The sequence below is a fragment of the Amblyomma maculatum genome, chromosome 6, assembly GCF_055883805.1.
Source record: "Amblyomma maculatum isolate TAMU_Amacu chromosome 6, ASM5588380v1, whole genome shotgun sequence".
Taxonomy (NCBI): Eukaryota; Metazoa; Arthropoda; class Arachnida; order Ixodida; family Ixodidae; genus Amblyomma; species Amblyomma maculatum.
The window spans coordinates 55,818,143-55,834,994 of record NC_139349.1 but is presented as its reverse complement, the minus strand read 5'-3'; the positions used below and the strand labels follow the sequence as shown (position 1 = coordinate 55,834,994).

General features: G+C 43.1%; 1 protein-coding gene across 1 annotated transcript; it reads left to right on the top strand.

Annotated features, from left to right (window-relative positions):
• The first annotated feature begins 1,025 nt into the window (after positions 1–1,025).
• LOC146185794 (ionotropic receptor 93a-like) lies at positions 1,026–8,620 on the top strand. Its single transcript, XM_084605581.1, has 4 exons — positions 1,026–1,134; positions 1,629–1,846; positions 4,836–5,122; positions 8,251–8,620. The coding sequence occupies exons 1-4, from the start codon at positions 1,026–1,028 to the stop codon at positions 8,618–8,620; spliced, it is 984 nt and encodes a 327-aa protein (XP_084461707.1).
• The last annotated feature ends 8,232 nt before the right edge of the window (positions 8,621–16,852 follow it).

The window sequence follows — 16,852 nt, the reverse complement described above, 5'->3', positions numbered from 1 at the left end:
AAGCTGCAATTCACGCGCCTCTCCATTCCGAGGAAAGAGAAATCGGGTTTTCGCTAGGCTAAATCCTCCTGTGAGAGTAAAATCATATTCCCACCCGATTAGTAACTCCTCCTGTACAGACTACGCATTGCTTGGTTTGGTTTATGGGGTTTAAGGTCCAAAAGCGGCTCAGATTTATGGGGTTCTTTAACGTGCCCTTAACGTCTCACAGCACAGCCTTGCTTTTCACCTTAATCAAAACGCTGCCGCCGAGGTCGGAATTCGATCCCTCATCATTGGGTGCAGTAGTCGATCACCCTAACCACTGTACCACAACTGTGGGGAATACGACGCATTTCGGCGGACGGAATTATATCAAGATTTTTTTTAGAGCTAGCTAAGGGAGCAAAGAAAAAAAAAGAAAAAAGTGTGTGGAAGTTTGGACCACGAAAGTGCAATGAGGCGAAAGCCTTTCTTTTTTAACGCCACTGATACCTGCTTTACTGTATCTGCTTCTGTATACTGTGTGGTGCGACGTTCGAGGAAGCGCCAAAATAAAGGCGCTGCACGGATGCCTGGATCGGACGCTCAGCGGGGTCAGCTTCGTGTATGCGTGAATTGCCTGGTGATGTCATCAGTCATGACCGAACGTGACGTTACGACCGGATGGGACGTCGTGATGACATCAATTCTAGTTATCATTCGTGACCGGATGTGATGATATGATGGCGTCACATTCGGTCACGACGACATCAGGTAATGTCAGAATCTCGCAGTATCCCGCGGAATTCCGCGAAAAAGTGTGACACTTCACGCGAACGGACACATCATGAGCAAATATGTTAGCGGACAGCAGCGGTAAGCCAGTGGCAAGCAGCAAGCAAGCGCGAACATCTTACTTGTTGAAAAGATACTGCTACTGTTGTGAAAAGAGAAAAAAAAACAGCAAAGGTTTAATGGCGCGCTGGAGGAAAGTACTGACACGATAAACATGCATTGCACTTTTGTCTTGCATGCATCAGGTCTGGGTGACGCTGCTCACAACGATGGTGTTCCTCGCTATCATGTTGTCGCTTCCTTCCTTCGGCGGCAGAAGTCGTCTCAGCATGTTCGGAGACTACCTCATGGATCTCATCGGAAACATGCTCTTTGAATGTAAGCACTGCCACCGTATTCAATACTGTTGTTATTGTTATCTTGCGTCACATAATTGTTCCTTGGCACAGTAAAACAAAAAAAAAAAAGAGCAGGGAGTCGCCTAATCACTAATATTTTAGTTTTCTGCCTAAATTATTTCGAAAATGCTTCACATAATTGTTCCTTGGCACAGTAAAACAAAAAAAAAAAGAGCAGGGAGTCGCCTAATCACTAATATTTTAGTTCTCTGCCTAAATTATCTCGAAAATGCTTTTCTGCGTCTAGTTATAATTGCTATCATATTATGCAGAAACCACCCGATATAAGTGTAACGCGCGGCTAAACCATACAAAAGTGGCTGCGCTGAGTGCCTAGTCTACAGGGTAGCATGTCTGATTGGAATGCATGGGTACTGGAGGGTTCGATTCATCAGCCTCCCATCTTATTCGAGAAGCTCGAGACGGCAGCTCGCGATTTCCCACGTGCTAAGCTAACCGCGCACTGCCTCGCAGCGACACCCGAGCCCCCGGAGACGTCGTACGGTCGCTGGCTCACGGCCTTCTGGTGGATCGTGGTAATGGTGGTGATGACAGGGTTCACCGGCATCATGAAGGCCAGCATGATGGTAAAGGACCAGACAGGGCGCATAAATACCATTAAGGACGTCATCGCCCGCCCCAGCATTATGCCCTTCGTCATCAGCGGAAGCACTTACGAACGCCTGTTCAAGGTGAGCTGTTTACGTGTGTCTTGCTGGTTATAATGATGCATTAGCATCAAAGGCGCCAAATTAGCGTAAAGTACAGTTTAAGCTAAAACAGCCTCAATGCGTCAAAAAACTTCATATGTTGCTTAATATAATTACATACTATACCGAGAAATCACTTTTAGCATAACACGATGTAGTTACCAAGTTCTGGCTTCTTTCGGCCTAGCCGAGTGTTGCTAAGGCAGAAACCAAGCCAAAATTTCCAACGCATAGTTATACTATCACTTTATAAGAGTGACTATCAATGCCATGAGCACCATGATAATTCTTAACCAAGGTCAAAGTCAAAGCTAATTTAACCTAAGCAATACTAAGTAAGCCTAGCTAAACGCGGGTTGGGAAATTATACCTGAACGTGTCTGAACCCATGTGCGTAAGTATACGTCCCTCGGCACATTGAGCGTGTTAGGCTTAGTTAAGCATAATACGCCTATAGCTAAGCTTAAAGAGCAGTACGTCGCGGTCTGAACACACTTAGGCAGTAATTACGCCTTCCTAGGGCTAATTAACCAGATTAAACTTAGCTAAGCCACTATCCATTAGAAAAGCACAGCTAAACTAAGTGAAATGATGCGTGACAATGTGATTTCTCACGCAAAACTTGCGCTTAGCTACGGATTAACGACTGTCATTTTTAATGTATAATAAAAAAGGTAGTTACCACGCACTTTTCAATTACCGCGTGCTGAGAATATCTGCTGATGGACTGAGGTTCTCTTAGTGTCTCGGAGTGAGTGAGTGAGTGAGTGAGTGAGTGAGTGAGTGAGTGAGTGAGTGAGTGAGTGAGTGAGTGAGTGAGTGAGTGAGTGAGTGAGTGAGTGAGTGAGTGAGTGAGTGAGTGAGTGAGTGAGTGAGTGAGTGAGTGAGCGAGCGAGTGAGTGAGTGAGTGAGTGAGTGAGTGAGTGAGTGAGTGAGTGAGTGAGTGAGTGAGTGAGTGAGTGAGTGAGTGAGTGAGTGAGTGAGTGAGTGAGTGAGTGAGTGAGTGAGTGAGTGAGTGAGTGAGTGAGTGAGTGAAACTTTAATAATTGCATGGGGATCTTCTATCTTCGCCTCTTCAGCCGAGGCTGACGAGCGATTGGCGCCCCCAGTCCAGGGGACCACTGGCTATCGCCAGCTTGAGAGCTCTTGTGACCAGGTAGAGCTGAGCCTCCGAGTCAGAGCTGGCCAGCAAAGCCTCCCACTGCCTTTCATTTGGATTTATAATTGTTTGTATTCTATGTGCACTGCATTACCACGTTATGTGGTACAGGGTAGGGGTCCTCCCGCACCATGGGCATTCGTCTCCGAATATCATAGGATGCATCACGTGTGATATGTGTTAATTTAATCGCGGAGGTGATGAAAATTAACACTCTGATTTATGAATAAACCTGCAACATGTTGAAAAACCGCCGACGGAAAATAATTTTTTTCAACATTTATACATTGCCACCAAGAGTTTTGGGCTATTTTATTGTAAAATGGGACATTTCAGTGCAAGGAAAATGAATCTTATAAGCGATGCCTTTCAAAGCAATTGAATGAAAATATATTTTTCATATAGTTGAATAAGCTTCCACTTTTAAAGCACTTTTATTTTACTTTTTTGCTCCACATTTCCGTAAATCACATTTTCTAGAGGGTGCAAGTACGCCAGTGTACGCGTAAAGAAATGCACTCATAGCTCAAAGACAAGTCCTCCGCGTGGAAATACATTGACAGACAGGCGAAATCGGAGTGTGGGGGGTCATGCGTATCTTATCAGTCACTGCTAACCGTGGTGGCGTGTATTAAAGGACCACTGTCCACCCTCCGGTTGAAAGTATTTTCTTCCGCGGTGACTGTGAGGCTTCGCCCCAGAATGCAAGTCGGAAAAAAAAATGTTTTTGGAAAGAGTAATTAATAACGCCGTTACAGCCACCGCAATCACTAGATTCTGTCGTGTTTCTCTCCTCCCGTTCCCTCGCAAAGGTTTTTCACTCTCCTGCCCGGTCGTCTAGCCTCCACAAGCCAAATTCCCCTTTCTACTCCGCGTATGGCCAGAGTTGGTGCGTGGCACTCTGTGTGCCCGAAAACGAAACGGATCAGGGAGCGCGCGCCGCTGCATTCACTGCATTCAGTCCGGCCGTGGCGAGGGAAAAGAGCGCAGCGAGCGGCGCACACAATTAGTCATGTACGCCCATCTTTCACCCGTATGTCAGCGAGACGGACCAATGGATTTTGTTGCCTTCTGACGTCAGCCTAGCGGCCCGACGAGCTAGCGTTTCTCTTCCCGAAGCTGTTTTCCCGAAGGGGAGGATGAGACAGCTTTGATTTGTATTTTTGCTGCTTTGCGACGCGCGTATCGCTGTAGCATTTTGCGTAGACTATCTCCGGTACCTGATCGAAACACTGGGCTCCTTCGCCTAAAAGGTCCTTCCCTGGACAGTGGCCCTTTAAGTTAACGCTTCCATAGCAGTTTAGTCCGTTGGGAAAAATACATAAGGCGTATTAATATAACAACAACGGTATTCTCAGATCACTTTAATTTAAACGGCGCCACGATGCTGACTAGATTAACCATTCTGCAGAGTTCTTGTGAGTGAGATGTTCAAGCGCATGGTCAAGCGGTAAAGGAAAGCGTAATTGATTCCCAGGTGTATTGAACATGGTGAATATGCTGATGGATACCTTTTAAGGCAGTATTGAAGAGTTTCTCGTGTGGCATGAATTCGTCGCCTAGGTGAGGCTGGCCATTTAATACGGAAAACTAAGTTGTCGAAAACGGCGAGAAATGAACAGGCAGAAAAGGGAAACACATGCAAAGTAGGCAGATTCAGTTGTATACACGAAGTTAGGGAACATTTGGGGAGTGTGGTGGCGCTTCGTCAAAAGGCTAATATAATGTCAAAGGGAGAACCCTTTGTCTCACAGTAAGCATCGGATGGCTCTTGATAACTTCATTTGTGTATCGCCTGCCTGGACCCTGCAGACATCTGACAGGCCTGACTACCAACGACTGTGGAGACAGGTGCAGCGCCACAGCACAGTGACTAGTGCTAGACAGGTCCTGAGCAAGTCCACGTTTGACATGCTGCTCGAGGAGAAGGCCATCTTCTTCTGCGACGACATCCTCCTGTACTGGACGGTCGCGCGTGTCTACCCGGACGGATACGAGGGAGAATTCTATATGGGCACAGACTTCTTCATCAACAACGAGTTCACCATGTTCGTGCGACGCACCCTCGACAAGAACGTCATCAAGCAGATGCACAAGAGGTCAGTGCGAGCTCAGAAGCGAGTCTATTCGCAACTAAATGTGAAGAGAAAGAAAAACTCCCAGACTTCAGTGCAGCTGATGTTTGTCACTTTACCTGCTCTGCCCGGAAGCTGATATTATTATTATTATTATTATTATTATTATTATTATTATTATTATTATTATTATTATTATTATTATTATTATTATTATTATTATTATTATTATTATTATTATCATTATTATTATTATTATTATTATTATTATTATTATTATTATTATTATTATTATTATTATTATTATTATTATTATTATTATTATTATTATTATTATTATTATTATTATTATTATTATTATTATTATTATTATTATTATTATTATTATTATTATTATTATGACGTATATGACGTATGACGTATGCCTCTGCAGCAGTCCTTCAGAGGGGTCAGGTTGACACTGTGTACTGTGATATGAGCAAAGCTTTCGACGTTGTTACTCACTCACTACTTCTTGAAAAACTTCTACTCTCTGGCGTTGAAGTCTCACTCGTAGCCCTCCTACGCAACTATCTCCTTGATCGCTTCTGCTTTGTCAGTGTCAATGGACAGACTTCTTTCGTTTACCCTGCAACGAGTGGAGTTCCTCAAGGTTCAGTACTAGGCCCGCTTCTCTTCTCCGTTTTTATTAATGATGTTTCCTCGGCGATAAAGAACTCCTCGTTTCTTCTTTATGCTGATGATATAAAAATATTCAAGGTAATACATTCTTTTCAAGATTGCGTGTTGTTGCAATCGGACATATCTGCTTTTTCTGATTGGTGTGCAATGAATCGACTTACCCTCAATTCTTCCAAAACTAGGGTTGTGTCCTTTACTCGTAAAACACATAGCTTTCTCTACCATTATTCTGCGAATTCTGTGCTGTTGGATAGGGTTGATGAAATTAATGACCTTGGTGTACTTTTTGACCGCACCCTCAGCTTCTCCTCTCACACTAACCGCATTGCTCAGTGGGCTATGCGCACACTCGGATTCGTTTGCAGACTTTCGAGAGAGTTCCATACTCCACTTCCGTTCCTAAAACTGTACCTGTCCATATGCCTGCCGGTCTTGGAGTATGCGTCGGTTGTTTGGAATGGCACTTGCAAATCGAACTTGGACAAGGTTGACAGAGTACAAAAAAATTTTTTACGGATATTTCATTATCGCTTTCCTTGCGCAACTTCCCCCTCTCGCTCCACCAGGAGCGCCCAACTGAATCTTCCTTCCCTTCACTGCCGTCGTATCAGACTTGATATCATATTTCTGTACAAACTCCTTCATGGCCACATTATGTGCCCTCAGCTCTTAGAGTACATCCTACTGCGCGTTCCGCGAAAGAGCATGAGGGAATTCAGACCATTTCAGGTTTCTCCTCTTCATTTCCACTCCCCTCTGGACAGGATGCAGTGGTTATTTAACTCTTTTTGTCCTCACCTTGACATCTTCCAAAACTCGTTCTGTTCATTTACATTGGATGTTCGTAGCGTTGTATTCTAAATAGTACTTTATCACTTAAAACTCCCACTTTCTAGCCTTAAATTGTATTTACTTCACTTTTTGCTTTTTCTCCTGTTCAATGCTGTCTGTATCGTGAACTACTTTTTATCCGTTTCTTACTTTTTAAACTTTATATTCGAATCTTACTGCCCCTTGTTCAATTTTACTTCTTTATTGTATTATTCTGTATTTCTAGCCTGTGTTTTAAGTACCATGCACTTGTTGCGCCTGGAAGGGTTGTTTATTTTATGTATATCTCTATATTACTATAATCAATGTCAGGTATTTGTTGTTTTTTTTTCTCTTCTATCTACCGTTCTTTTTTTTCTTTATTTCCTGGTGTGCTAAAAAATTCTCTCACTGTGTATATAAGTGATGCTACTCATTGTTTGCTTACTTTCCGTGATACTTTTCGTCTGTTTCATTTCATGTATTATTTATTTATTTTTTTGTGTTCTCTCTGTGTGTGTAAACATGTTTGTGCTTTTTCATTTTTGTTTCTTTTTTTTATTTGTGCTGCAGCACAAAGACCACATGGTTGTTCCTGCGCACATTAAATAAAGATTGATTATTATTATTATTATTATTATTATTATTATTATTATTATTATTATTATTATTATTATTATTATTATTATTATTATTATTATTATTATTATTATTATTATTATTATTATTATTGTGTTCTCTCTGTGTGTGTAAACATGTTTGTGCTTTTTCATTTTTGTTTCTTTTTTTTTATTTGTGCTGCAGCACAAAGACCACATGGTTGTTCCTGCGCACATTAAATAAAGATTGATTATTATTATTATTATTATTATTATTATTATTATTATTATTATTATTATTATTATTATTATTATTATTATTATTATTATTATTATTATTATTATTATTATTATTATTATTATTATTATTATTATTATTATTATTTGATACAGCTAACTGCCTCTTGGTAGTCAAAGCAGGACTGAGTACATGAAAAAAGAGTTTGCACTACATATCAAAATAAACTAGAATAAACGTGAGTGACCGGCAGCCAGACCCACGATGAAGTAAACTAAAACATAAACAATACGACCAACAATAGAAAATTCATAAAAAGCAAAGGAACTGTCAACACCAAAAATATTACAAAGATTTCGCGGCAAATATAAATGACTCAACTGAGCACAGGTTAGCAATTTCCTGTGGCAAAGCATTCCATGTGATATAGTTCTCGGAAAGACGAGAAGCGATAAGCTTTGGTATTAGTTAGTGGTTTTAGTCTTTTTTTAGTATTGTTTTTCTGTGCAGATGCCGTTAGAGAAGAGGTCAGGCATATACGGTATATGAAAATAATTGTTCTTCTGGTGCTGTTGGCGGCAACGCGTCAAAAATGGAAGAAGTGTTAACATGGGAAACGTCTACTAGTCTCCAGACAGCGAGGTATAGGGGAAGAATAGGGAGAACCGTAATAAAAAGCAGACTGTCGCCGAGCGGGTGAGGGCATGAGAAAAAAAAAACTTTGCTCTTCGCTCCGCCCTCACCCTCCACCCGACTCTTTTAAATCCCAACTCAGACAGCCTGTTAGAAGGTCTCACCACTAATGCTCGTGGTCTGGGGAGCAGGCTCCGCTGGTTGTGGGAGGCCGGATTGCCCCAGGACTGGAACCGCCGGACCATGGAGTCAGCGCTGCGCAGCTCAGCTGGATCTCAGTCGTCTGTCACGGCTGCGAACATGAAGCTCACCGACGTCGGCGCCATCTTTTACCTGATGCTCATCGGTCAGGGGTTCGCCTGCATCGCTGTTTTGTGCGAAGTGATGGTAGGCAGGCTGTTGCCGGCCGCCTCTCGAGCACTGGCACAACGCTCGGGCCGCTGGGGTAATGGCGCCATCAGCGCTCTTCAGGTCTCCGTGGTCGCTTCGGGTCAGCGTCTGTCTGCTGTAGGCGCCAGTTCTCGCAGTGCCGTGACTATCAATGGACGTCCAATCAATTAGCATTGGTTGCAGCATGGCCGTGAGCGAAGTCGTAGTTGGTCGTAGCTGGTCGCACTGCAAATTGGAATAAGACTACAAATGTTATGTGAATGGCAGTAACGCTCTATGCTGCACGAAATCGTTACAATAGTGTTAAAAATAACAAATAACCCTATGGGTTATATCTAAAGCATCAGCCTAACACTCAAAGTAAACATTACTCTAATGCTTATTTTTAAATGTTATTGCAATCTTAATTAAGAAATGTGCTGGGTGTCATTGTCGTAGACATTAACGTTCCATTTAGCTTCTAGGCTGTCATCTCAGATCTTTCTGCCCTGTTTTTGCAGTTTGGTGTTCTTCAACCAGCAGCTCTTTGCAACTACATCTCTTAGATAGTGCCTTCCTGCTGTATATTGCACATCACATCGCCATTAAAGTTTTGCTGATTAATCATTCGCCACTATCCTTCAAGGGAAACCCTTTACTATATAGAGCCTCTACACGCCCGACCCCATTGCATACGCTATAAGTGCATGAATTGTATGTTAGGCTGTATTGCGGGAATAAAGTGCTATGCTCTCGTTGCTAGGTCTTGTAATCCGTTGATTACGTTTACTTTCATAACGAGCAGGACTGCATGCTCATGCCCAATTGGCTCACCTTCTTCTCAAATACTGCACTTATGCCACATAAATGTCCATTTAATATTAAAAAAAGGTTACTCGGTTTGCTCGTAACATCTCCAAAACATTAAATAATTAAAACATTGAATTAACGTTCGACCAAAACAAAATATTGTACGTTTTGCTGGGAAAGACTGATCTATACATCTTAAACCTTAGTTTAAATTACGAGTGTCTTACGGATTTAGGGAAGACATTTGCAGAGAAATAAAAGGTTTGTTATAACACAAAAAATGAAAAAAAAAAGCCAGTATAATCAGCGAACCCATAGGAAAAGCAGCGGGACTTTTTAAATTTGTGGCATTCATGGAAAATGAATAATATCAGTATTCATTGCCTGAAAGGGAAGAGATCAGAAAATAGAAAACAAACATCTACATGCTGCTGTTGGGATCCCAAGCCATGACCTCGGAAGTTTGCCTACGACGTACTCTACCGACAGACGCACAAGTCCGGCTGTGCAAACTTGTGTGGTTGGTGGCATTTATGTAGCGTTTGAGTTACCCCTAATGGTGGATTTTGGATTTTGGTACCATGTGAGTTAAGCTTCTGGGATGTAAAGTAAGGGGAATTATTCTATAATGGTAACTGCCTACTCCCAGTTCCAGTGTAGAATAAATTGCTTTGGATGTAACCTTAAAGTGAATGATACTACATATATTCAACTGGGGCTAGTTCCAACGTGGACTAATCACAGAGTTACCCCGCGTATACAGATATTGCAGCTAAAGTCTTTTTATTTGTTTACAAATGTAGTTTTGATCTGCTGTCTGCCAGTTATTGCGGTCAGCTTTGTACGTCAGTTCTGTGCCTACCGGACCGAGGCTGGTAGCGGGCAAGTTTATTGAGCTTAGAAATTTTCTTTCCAAACTGAGAGGCCTTAATTTAAGAAATGCCACGGCTTTCTTCGTGGTCTTGCCTGCCTTCAAGCCTTCAACAACATTAAAATAATCCTAATAAAGAAAATCTGGCCATAATTTTGTCGCAAAAATTTTCGATGCTATTCAGCTGCATCGAATTGTTCCCCTAATATTTGATGTCTAGAAATCAGTACATGTTTCGTCTTTATAAGCGTTCTTTCTGACGTCTTAGCTCGACCGGTCAGCAGAGGCGGTCGAACGTGAGCAAGCGTAAACAAAAAAAGTTAAACAGATGCCTCACGTGTTCATTGTAAGGACTACGTGCAGCGCAATAAAAGCTTCGAAATCATGCGAGAGTGCTTCAGAAAAGTGGCTGCCACTGATTATGTGACCTTCATATTTTTAGCACTGCTGCACACTGCACGAAGTTTCAGCACACTTAGGTAGTGTTCTCCTACATAATTCACAACAGCAAATATTAACTAGAAGTAGCGTCGCCTTCTCCATGAAAAAAATATGAGGCAGGTATGCTATTATTGTAGATTTATGGCCTCAATAAAAACAACATGCTTTGTTGTGGACAAAGCTCCATGTCTTTTGCATATTATTACCTGAGATAACTTCTGCCTGTGCGGTTCAACAACGAGATGGTCAGTGCCACTTCGCTACGTATCCTCGATTAAGTATGAATGACACGTAATGAGCGACGTGTACGGTACGTATTTCATGAGAACATATTTTCATACAGCCACATGCAACGCAGCTCAGACCAATCTAAAAGGAATGAGAATGAGCTCCTCTCTCCCTCTCGCCGCGGCAGACCTGCGGCGGGACACTAGCGCGCTCGCTATTGGACCTCTGCCACCTGCTGCCTCTGGATTGAACAGTTCAAATGCCAGCGGATTCCTGACCTATAAAAGAAGGCGCGCTGCCGGTTGTCGAGGGAGACCGTCATGAGCGTCCGTCGAGTGCAGTGCTGCTCGCCCGGAGGAGACGTGGCGAAATTTCCCTGGCCGTCGCTGTATGAAGACAGTTGCGTGTAGTAATTAGGTAATTTTCAGCCCCCGTGCCGATGTTCTATTTCGTAGCATGACTGTAAATACGTTATACCCATGTCGGGGTATAAAGGCTTGATACCCGGATGCGGACCAGAATCATGACAGCACCTGTCGCACTGTACACGCGAGGCGCACGGAGCTAAGCTGCGATAGCAGAAGCACCACGCACTCAAATATCCTCGCATCTAGTGACAGACCCTGTATACCACACCCACCCGGTGCAACCTTAGTAGGCAGTCACCTAGACACTCTGACCGTCCATGGCCCAGTCATCAGGCCGCTGTGACCTTGTTGGTGTAACCACCTCCCGGCCTTTTTATTGTAAAACTATCGGAAAAACATACAACCGTAAAATAAATGTGAGAGAAAGCCCGCACCGAACCAGCTGTTATCGCAGGCAAAACCAATTGAAAATAAAAGAAAAGGGGCAAACGCTCGAGCGAAAAATTCAGAAAAATCACACAGAAAAAAAAGATACCAATGATGGTAGGCAAAAGTGGTTTTTACGGAAGAGGAACCTTATTAAGAATAATCATTATGGCAGAAGAAAAAAAACCACAAGCCTTGATCTAATGTGGTTTTAGAAGCTTCAGATGTACTCGCAGGTGGTCAGGGTGAGGAAAGGTGCGGGAACTGTGGGGAGGAAGAAAAGTGAAGAAAAGAAGTCGAAAGCAATAAAACAAAAATTAAAAGAGGGGGTTTGAAGCAGAAGGTTGTTAGAGAAAAAAAGGTGTAAGATAGAGCAAAGCAAACCAGGAGAAACGATAAACAGATGGGGACAGAGGAAGCTATTCATGACCAGTGAAACAATAAAATAAAGATAAATAAATAAAAAGGTATCATGACAGGTACCAAAATATGACAGAAAACAAACAGCAAAAAAAGTGCACTAATAAAGCCATTAGAAACAAATATATTGTAATAAGAATGAAAGGAAACAAAGCAGATCGAGTGAGCAGTAGGGTCCCATGCTTATAGAGCGGGGGGCAGGGCCGTGCCTGACCAGAATTTGCCGTATGGTGCACCAACCACCTAAGACATGTGGGAGACGAAGTAACGGCAGGTACGCCTACGAACCATCGGAGCGGTAATGAACGCCATGGGCAGATGGAAAAAGGAACGCAAACGGCAACGCGAATAAGCAGTGCAGGATACCGGGAGAGGATAATAAAGAGAAATCTTGAGGGGAAACGAATTTCGGACAGCCGGGAAGCCGCTATGCTATGTCCGCGGGGAGCGAACAAAGCAGACGCACACTAGCAACAGTCGCCATGTGTTCATTGCTTTCATCGCTTCCAGCATTTGCGACAGCTTCGTCAAAGACAATTATTCGCTTTTCATCGCGAGGTATAGATATACTTAACTATCCATACCGACATCCTTAAATCGAACCGGGGCCAGCTTTTGCCAGATTAAGTATAAGTTGCAGTAACCGTTTCCATTCTCCTGCAGTTGTGATAGCCCAGTCTCTTTCAATGTTTTTCAAGCCCCTTTAGCTCCCCAGTAATTCGGCTAGTAATGCTCGTACACAAATTGCCACTCCTTCACCAATTCCACCTTCCCATTCAGCCATCCACAGCAGTAGCTCAGTGGCTAGGGAGCTGGACCACTCAATCGAAGGACGCGTGTTGAATTCGGCCGCGGCGGCCGATTTTCAGTGGAGGGCAAACGCAAGACGAGCGTGTGATCTGCAATGTCAGAGAACAGTGAAGAATCCCAGCTGGCCGAAAGTATACGGTGCAATACACTATGGAGTATCTGATAGCCATAGCTGCTTTGGGACATTAAGCCTCGTGAACAAAAACAAACCTTACAGCCGTATAGGTGAGTTCTCGCTGTCGCCATTATAACACTGCGGTTTACAGGAAACATATATCAAGCAAGCAAGTTTAATTGCCAGGAATTAAACGACTGACTTAAAACTGCGGATAACGCGTCAGTGCCGAAAGACAAAATAAGAAATAATAAGCTCGCGATGTGTGGCAAGAGCCGGCTTTTAATGCTTTTCCTGCAGCGACCAATTAAAGTTGTCATATGTATCGTATCGGATCGTGGCCGGCAAGTTATCTGTGCCTGCCCTTCACTGCCACGAGCTTTTCCATTGCCCTCTGTGCGCATCGTGTTCTGTGTGCACCCTTTCTACCTTCGGGTAAAAATAACAACGTGGAATAAGCCAGAGCGTTCACTGTTTTCCTGACAACCTGGCTGTCCACTCTTGTCGTTCCACCTAGGGACGATACACCATAGAAAACCGATGGGCTGCGTTTTTTAAATGAATTATGAGGCAACTGTGGAAAGTTTCAGGATGCTTCTATGAACATGCACATTGGTAAAAATGGCCTAAGCTTCCTATGCGTAGCGGAATTTTGCTCCTTAAGTTTGTCCTGGGAGTAATTAAGACTGGAATAGAAAGCTAATGCGGCAAGTTTTTGAAAATTAATAGAAAAAAACCGTTAGAAGCCCATCGAGGGAAGATCTGCGGGTATTTTTTGACTGCTATCATGATGTTAAATATGTGTAAAACTTATTCACAGATTCGTCCCGTTTGTGGAGAAGTAAGGCCACTCAGTATGTTGAAAAAGGGCTGTACTTCTAGAGAACGGGTTCGCGGGCTATGTTCGCGACCGACGAGCGACAGATCCAGAGTCTATAAAAACACTTTTTTAGTCCGGATCAGCAAAAAGCAATGTGCAAAAATACGTCAGACGTCGACAAAACACGCAGTCGAGGCTCGCGACAACGCAACGCTATGATCACGAAAGAAAGGGAGTCAATGTTTCTACACATCAACACAAAATTTTATTGAATTACAAAAATACAAGTCCATTGAATCTATTGATAAATTTCTGGCGTTTTAACCATAGTCATGCTTTATACTGGTGTATATTTTCTTGTTAGTGTTGAACATGTCTCATCGTAATTTGCTTGTCACTTGCGTTTAGTATGTTACTTTTGATGAATTCATATTTCACTGCATTGTATTCTTTTCGCCCCTCCTGCTAGGGCCCAGTTAAGGCCTACAGTATTTGGTAAGTAAAAATAAATAAAAATACACTGGGGTGCGAATAGGGCAATGCGATGCGGCAAAAAAGCTCCGAGCGGTACAAGAGTTGCGTCTAGCGTGGCAGCAACTCACTCACGCAAAACGCTCAAACTATCTCAGGAGGCACAGCTTCCATCTTCACCCTGGTAATTAAGGCTCCGCTCCACCGCCGGTGTAATTACATCGTGGGTGACTCATGCCGCTCGCCGACAGAGTGACAGCGCCCCTGCACGGTTCCCGCCGGAATCCTCCTTCCTTGGATTTCGCCGCCCTTATCAAGACTCGATGCCACGTCGCGCACATATCACGCGCTGCGATAAACTATGCGCATGCGCAGTTGCGCTGCCTCCACACGCAGCAAGACGTAGGGAAAAGAGCGCGCATAGTTTAAAAGGTTAAGAGAGTGCGAAGGAGCCGCACTTTAGTTTCATAATTATTTTCCCGTGAGCCTTACTTGGGAGTATTTCGGACTTTTCAGTCGCACTTGTCAACATTGAATGATCGCAGGAAGCATGGCGCCCAATATGGCGTTCTTGTCTTACACTGACTCTGGTGATTTCACACCATCGCCACCTGACTTTGCAGGTGTAAACGACAGCCAAATAATGACGTATACTGTCGTTTATTGTAGTTCGGACAAAGATTGTTTCTACATCCAGGCAGGTGCCCGTCTGTAACATTGGTAATTCCGCTTTTTCCTGGGTGGTTCGCTGCTTTGCGGGCCCCTCTGAAGGTACCGGTCATGATATGCACATATTCCTCTTTATCTGCAGTGCACGGACACAGGTTTCATGCAAGATGGCCCAGGTCCTCCTGGATACTGCACTGAGAGTAGCTCAATGCTGTGAACATGAGCAGTTGACCTCTATTTTGAGCAATGCGGGTGAAGTTTTGTAACATAGCTTCCGACACACTAACGCACAAGGCGGATATTATACAGATATTATTATTTTATTTTTCTAGAGTTTAGCAGGTTTATGCAATATTCTAGTAAATTTTAGTGCAACTAAGCCTCTCAAGATTTGTCAACCAAAGTATTTTTTGTTCCTTAGCGATTTATGTTCTATGTTTCTCTTTATGTTAATACGAAGAAAATTCTACTCTATGCTGTGCTGCAGTAACGAAGCCTTTTTAATTTCTCTTCGCGCGCATCACTCTGAAAATGTCAATTTTTCCATAATAAGGAAAGAGTTAGGTCGGCTCATTTGAGTTAACCCAGTATTTCTGAAGTGGCGGAAGCTAGGCAGAGTGCATTTGTAACGAAATGTTTAATTTATCCACTATCGTGGAAAGGACGTTTCGTTGGATTTAAATCCAGCACTCCTCGATTTTCATGCGCTTGCCTTCCTGAAATAAAGAAAAGCGAAACACTACAGGTCAGAGTGAAAATTATAAATAGGTGCTCTCTTACAATCAGAAAACTCCACTGACTCGACGATTTTTCAATATACTAAAATATTTATTGTTCACAGCTCTCGTTCATTGCGAGGTGCCCTGTGGGTCAGGTGCCCTGTGGTTGCAAGATGTGTAGAAATCTCAGTGTTGATGTCAAAAACGTGCGTGTACACATACTCTGCGATAGTGGTGCCCAAATGCGGCGGGAGGTCAAAATATTCCACTTTTAGCACCACAAATGCGTAGGTACCTCTAGCACAGTGAAAATTGAGCATTTTGACCCTTAACCAGACAGCTGCGGAGGTTTTAGTGCAGTACACTCAATTTTGATGTTTGATCGGCGTACTGCTTTGCTTGTGAGGCTGGCATACGTCGTGGTCACTGGTTCCTTTCCTTGATGCGGGGGATCCCTTTCTATGAGACCCGTCTGCATTAATACTTTTACTATTGCATCTTTTTCATCTTCTACAGCCGCCTATATGCATGGTACCTTCATACGGAATTATAATATCGAAGTGATGATAGTCGCTTCATCGAATATACTCATGTCGATATCGAAATAAGATGTTATACAAAGGTGAATTCTCGGTAAAAAGGATGGTAAGTGAGCACGTTAGCAATTAGATGTAATAGCGCGCTGCACCAGTTGCTTGTTTAGCTCAAAGCTAAGCAGCACGAATACACAAACTGGACCCTTGAGTTATTTGCACGCTAGTCTGCGGAGCAGATTCTGAGCAAAGCGGAGAGGCGATTATACATAACGCACCTGTTGCACGCTGCCTCAGGTTATCTTTCGGACCTTCGCCACTGACACACTGAAAGCGTTTTGAGCTCAGAATAAAGATCAGATCGTTGCTGGTAGGTTTCGCACAGAGTTGAGTACGCCATATTCATAAAACACAACCGACCGGGCACTGGTAGCGTCGTTAACGGTAGAGAAGGCATACGCATTTATACTGCCACTTGCATCAATAACACGCAGCTCGTAATATGCCATGAACGTAATTTTAATATGGCAGAAGTTAAAAACTGTTTCTTTCAGTCTTATTTCGAAGATCACGCAGTAACATAAGGTTAAAACAAAAAGAAAATGCATAGGCAGAATGTGTGGGGAAAACAAAAATAACAGCTGCTTCCCCTCCTGTCCAAAACGGTCAGTTGAACAGTCCTAGGGCCAGCAGTGCAAGAGTTATTATTCAATAGCTGCCAGA

Coding starts and splice junctions, on each gene's coding strand:
- LOC146185794 (XM_084605581.1), top strand. CDS start 1,026: ATGGTGTTCCTCGCTATCATGTTGTCGCTTCCTTCCTTCGGCGGCAGA. Junction 1,135..1,628: donor CGGAAACATGCTCTTTGAAT/GTAAGCACTGCC, acceptor ACTGCCTCGCAG/CGACACCCGAGCCCCCGGAG. Junction 5,123..8,250: donor ATCAAGCAGATGCACAAGAG/GTCAGTGCGAGC, acceptor TCTGGGGAGCAG/GCTCCGCTGGTTGTGGGAGG.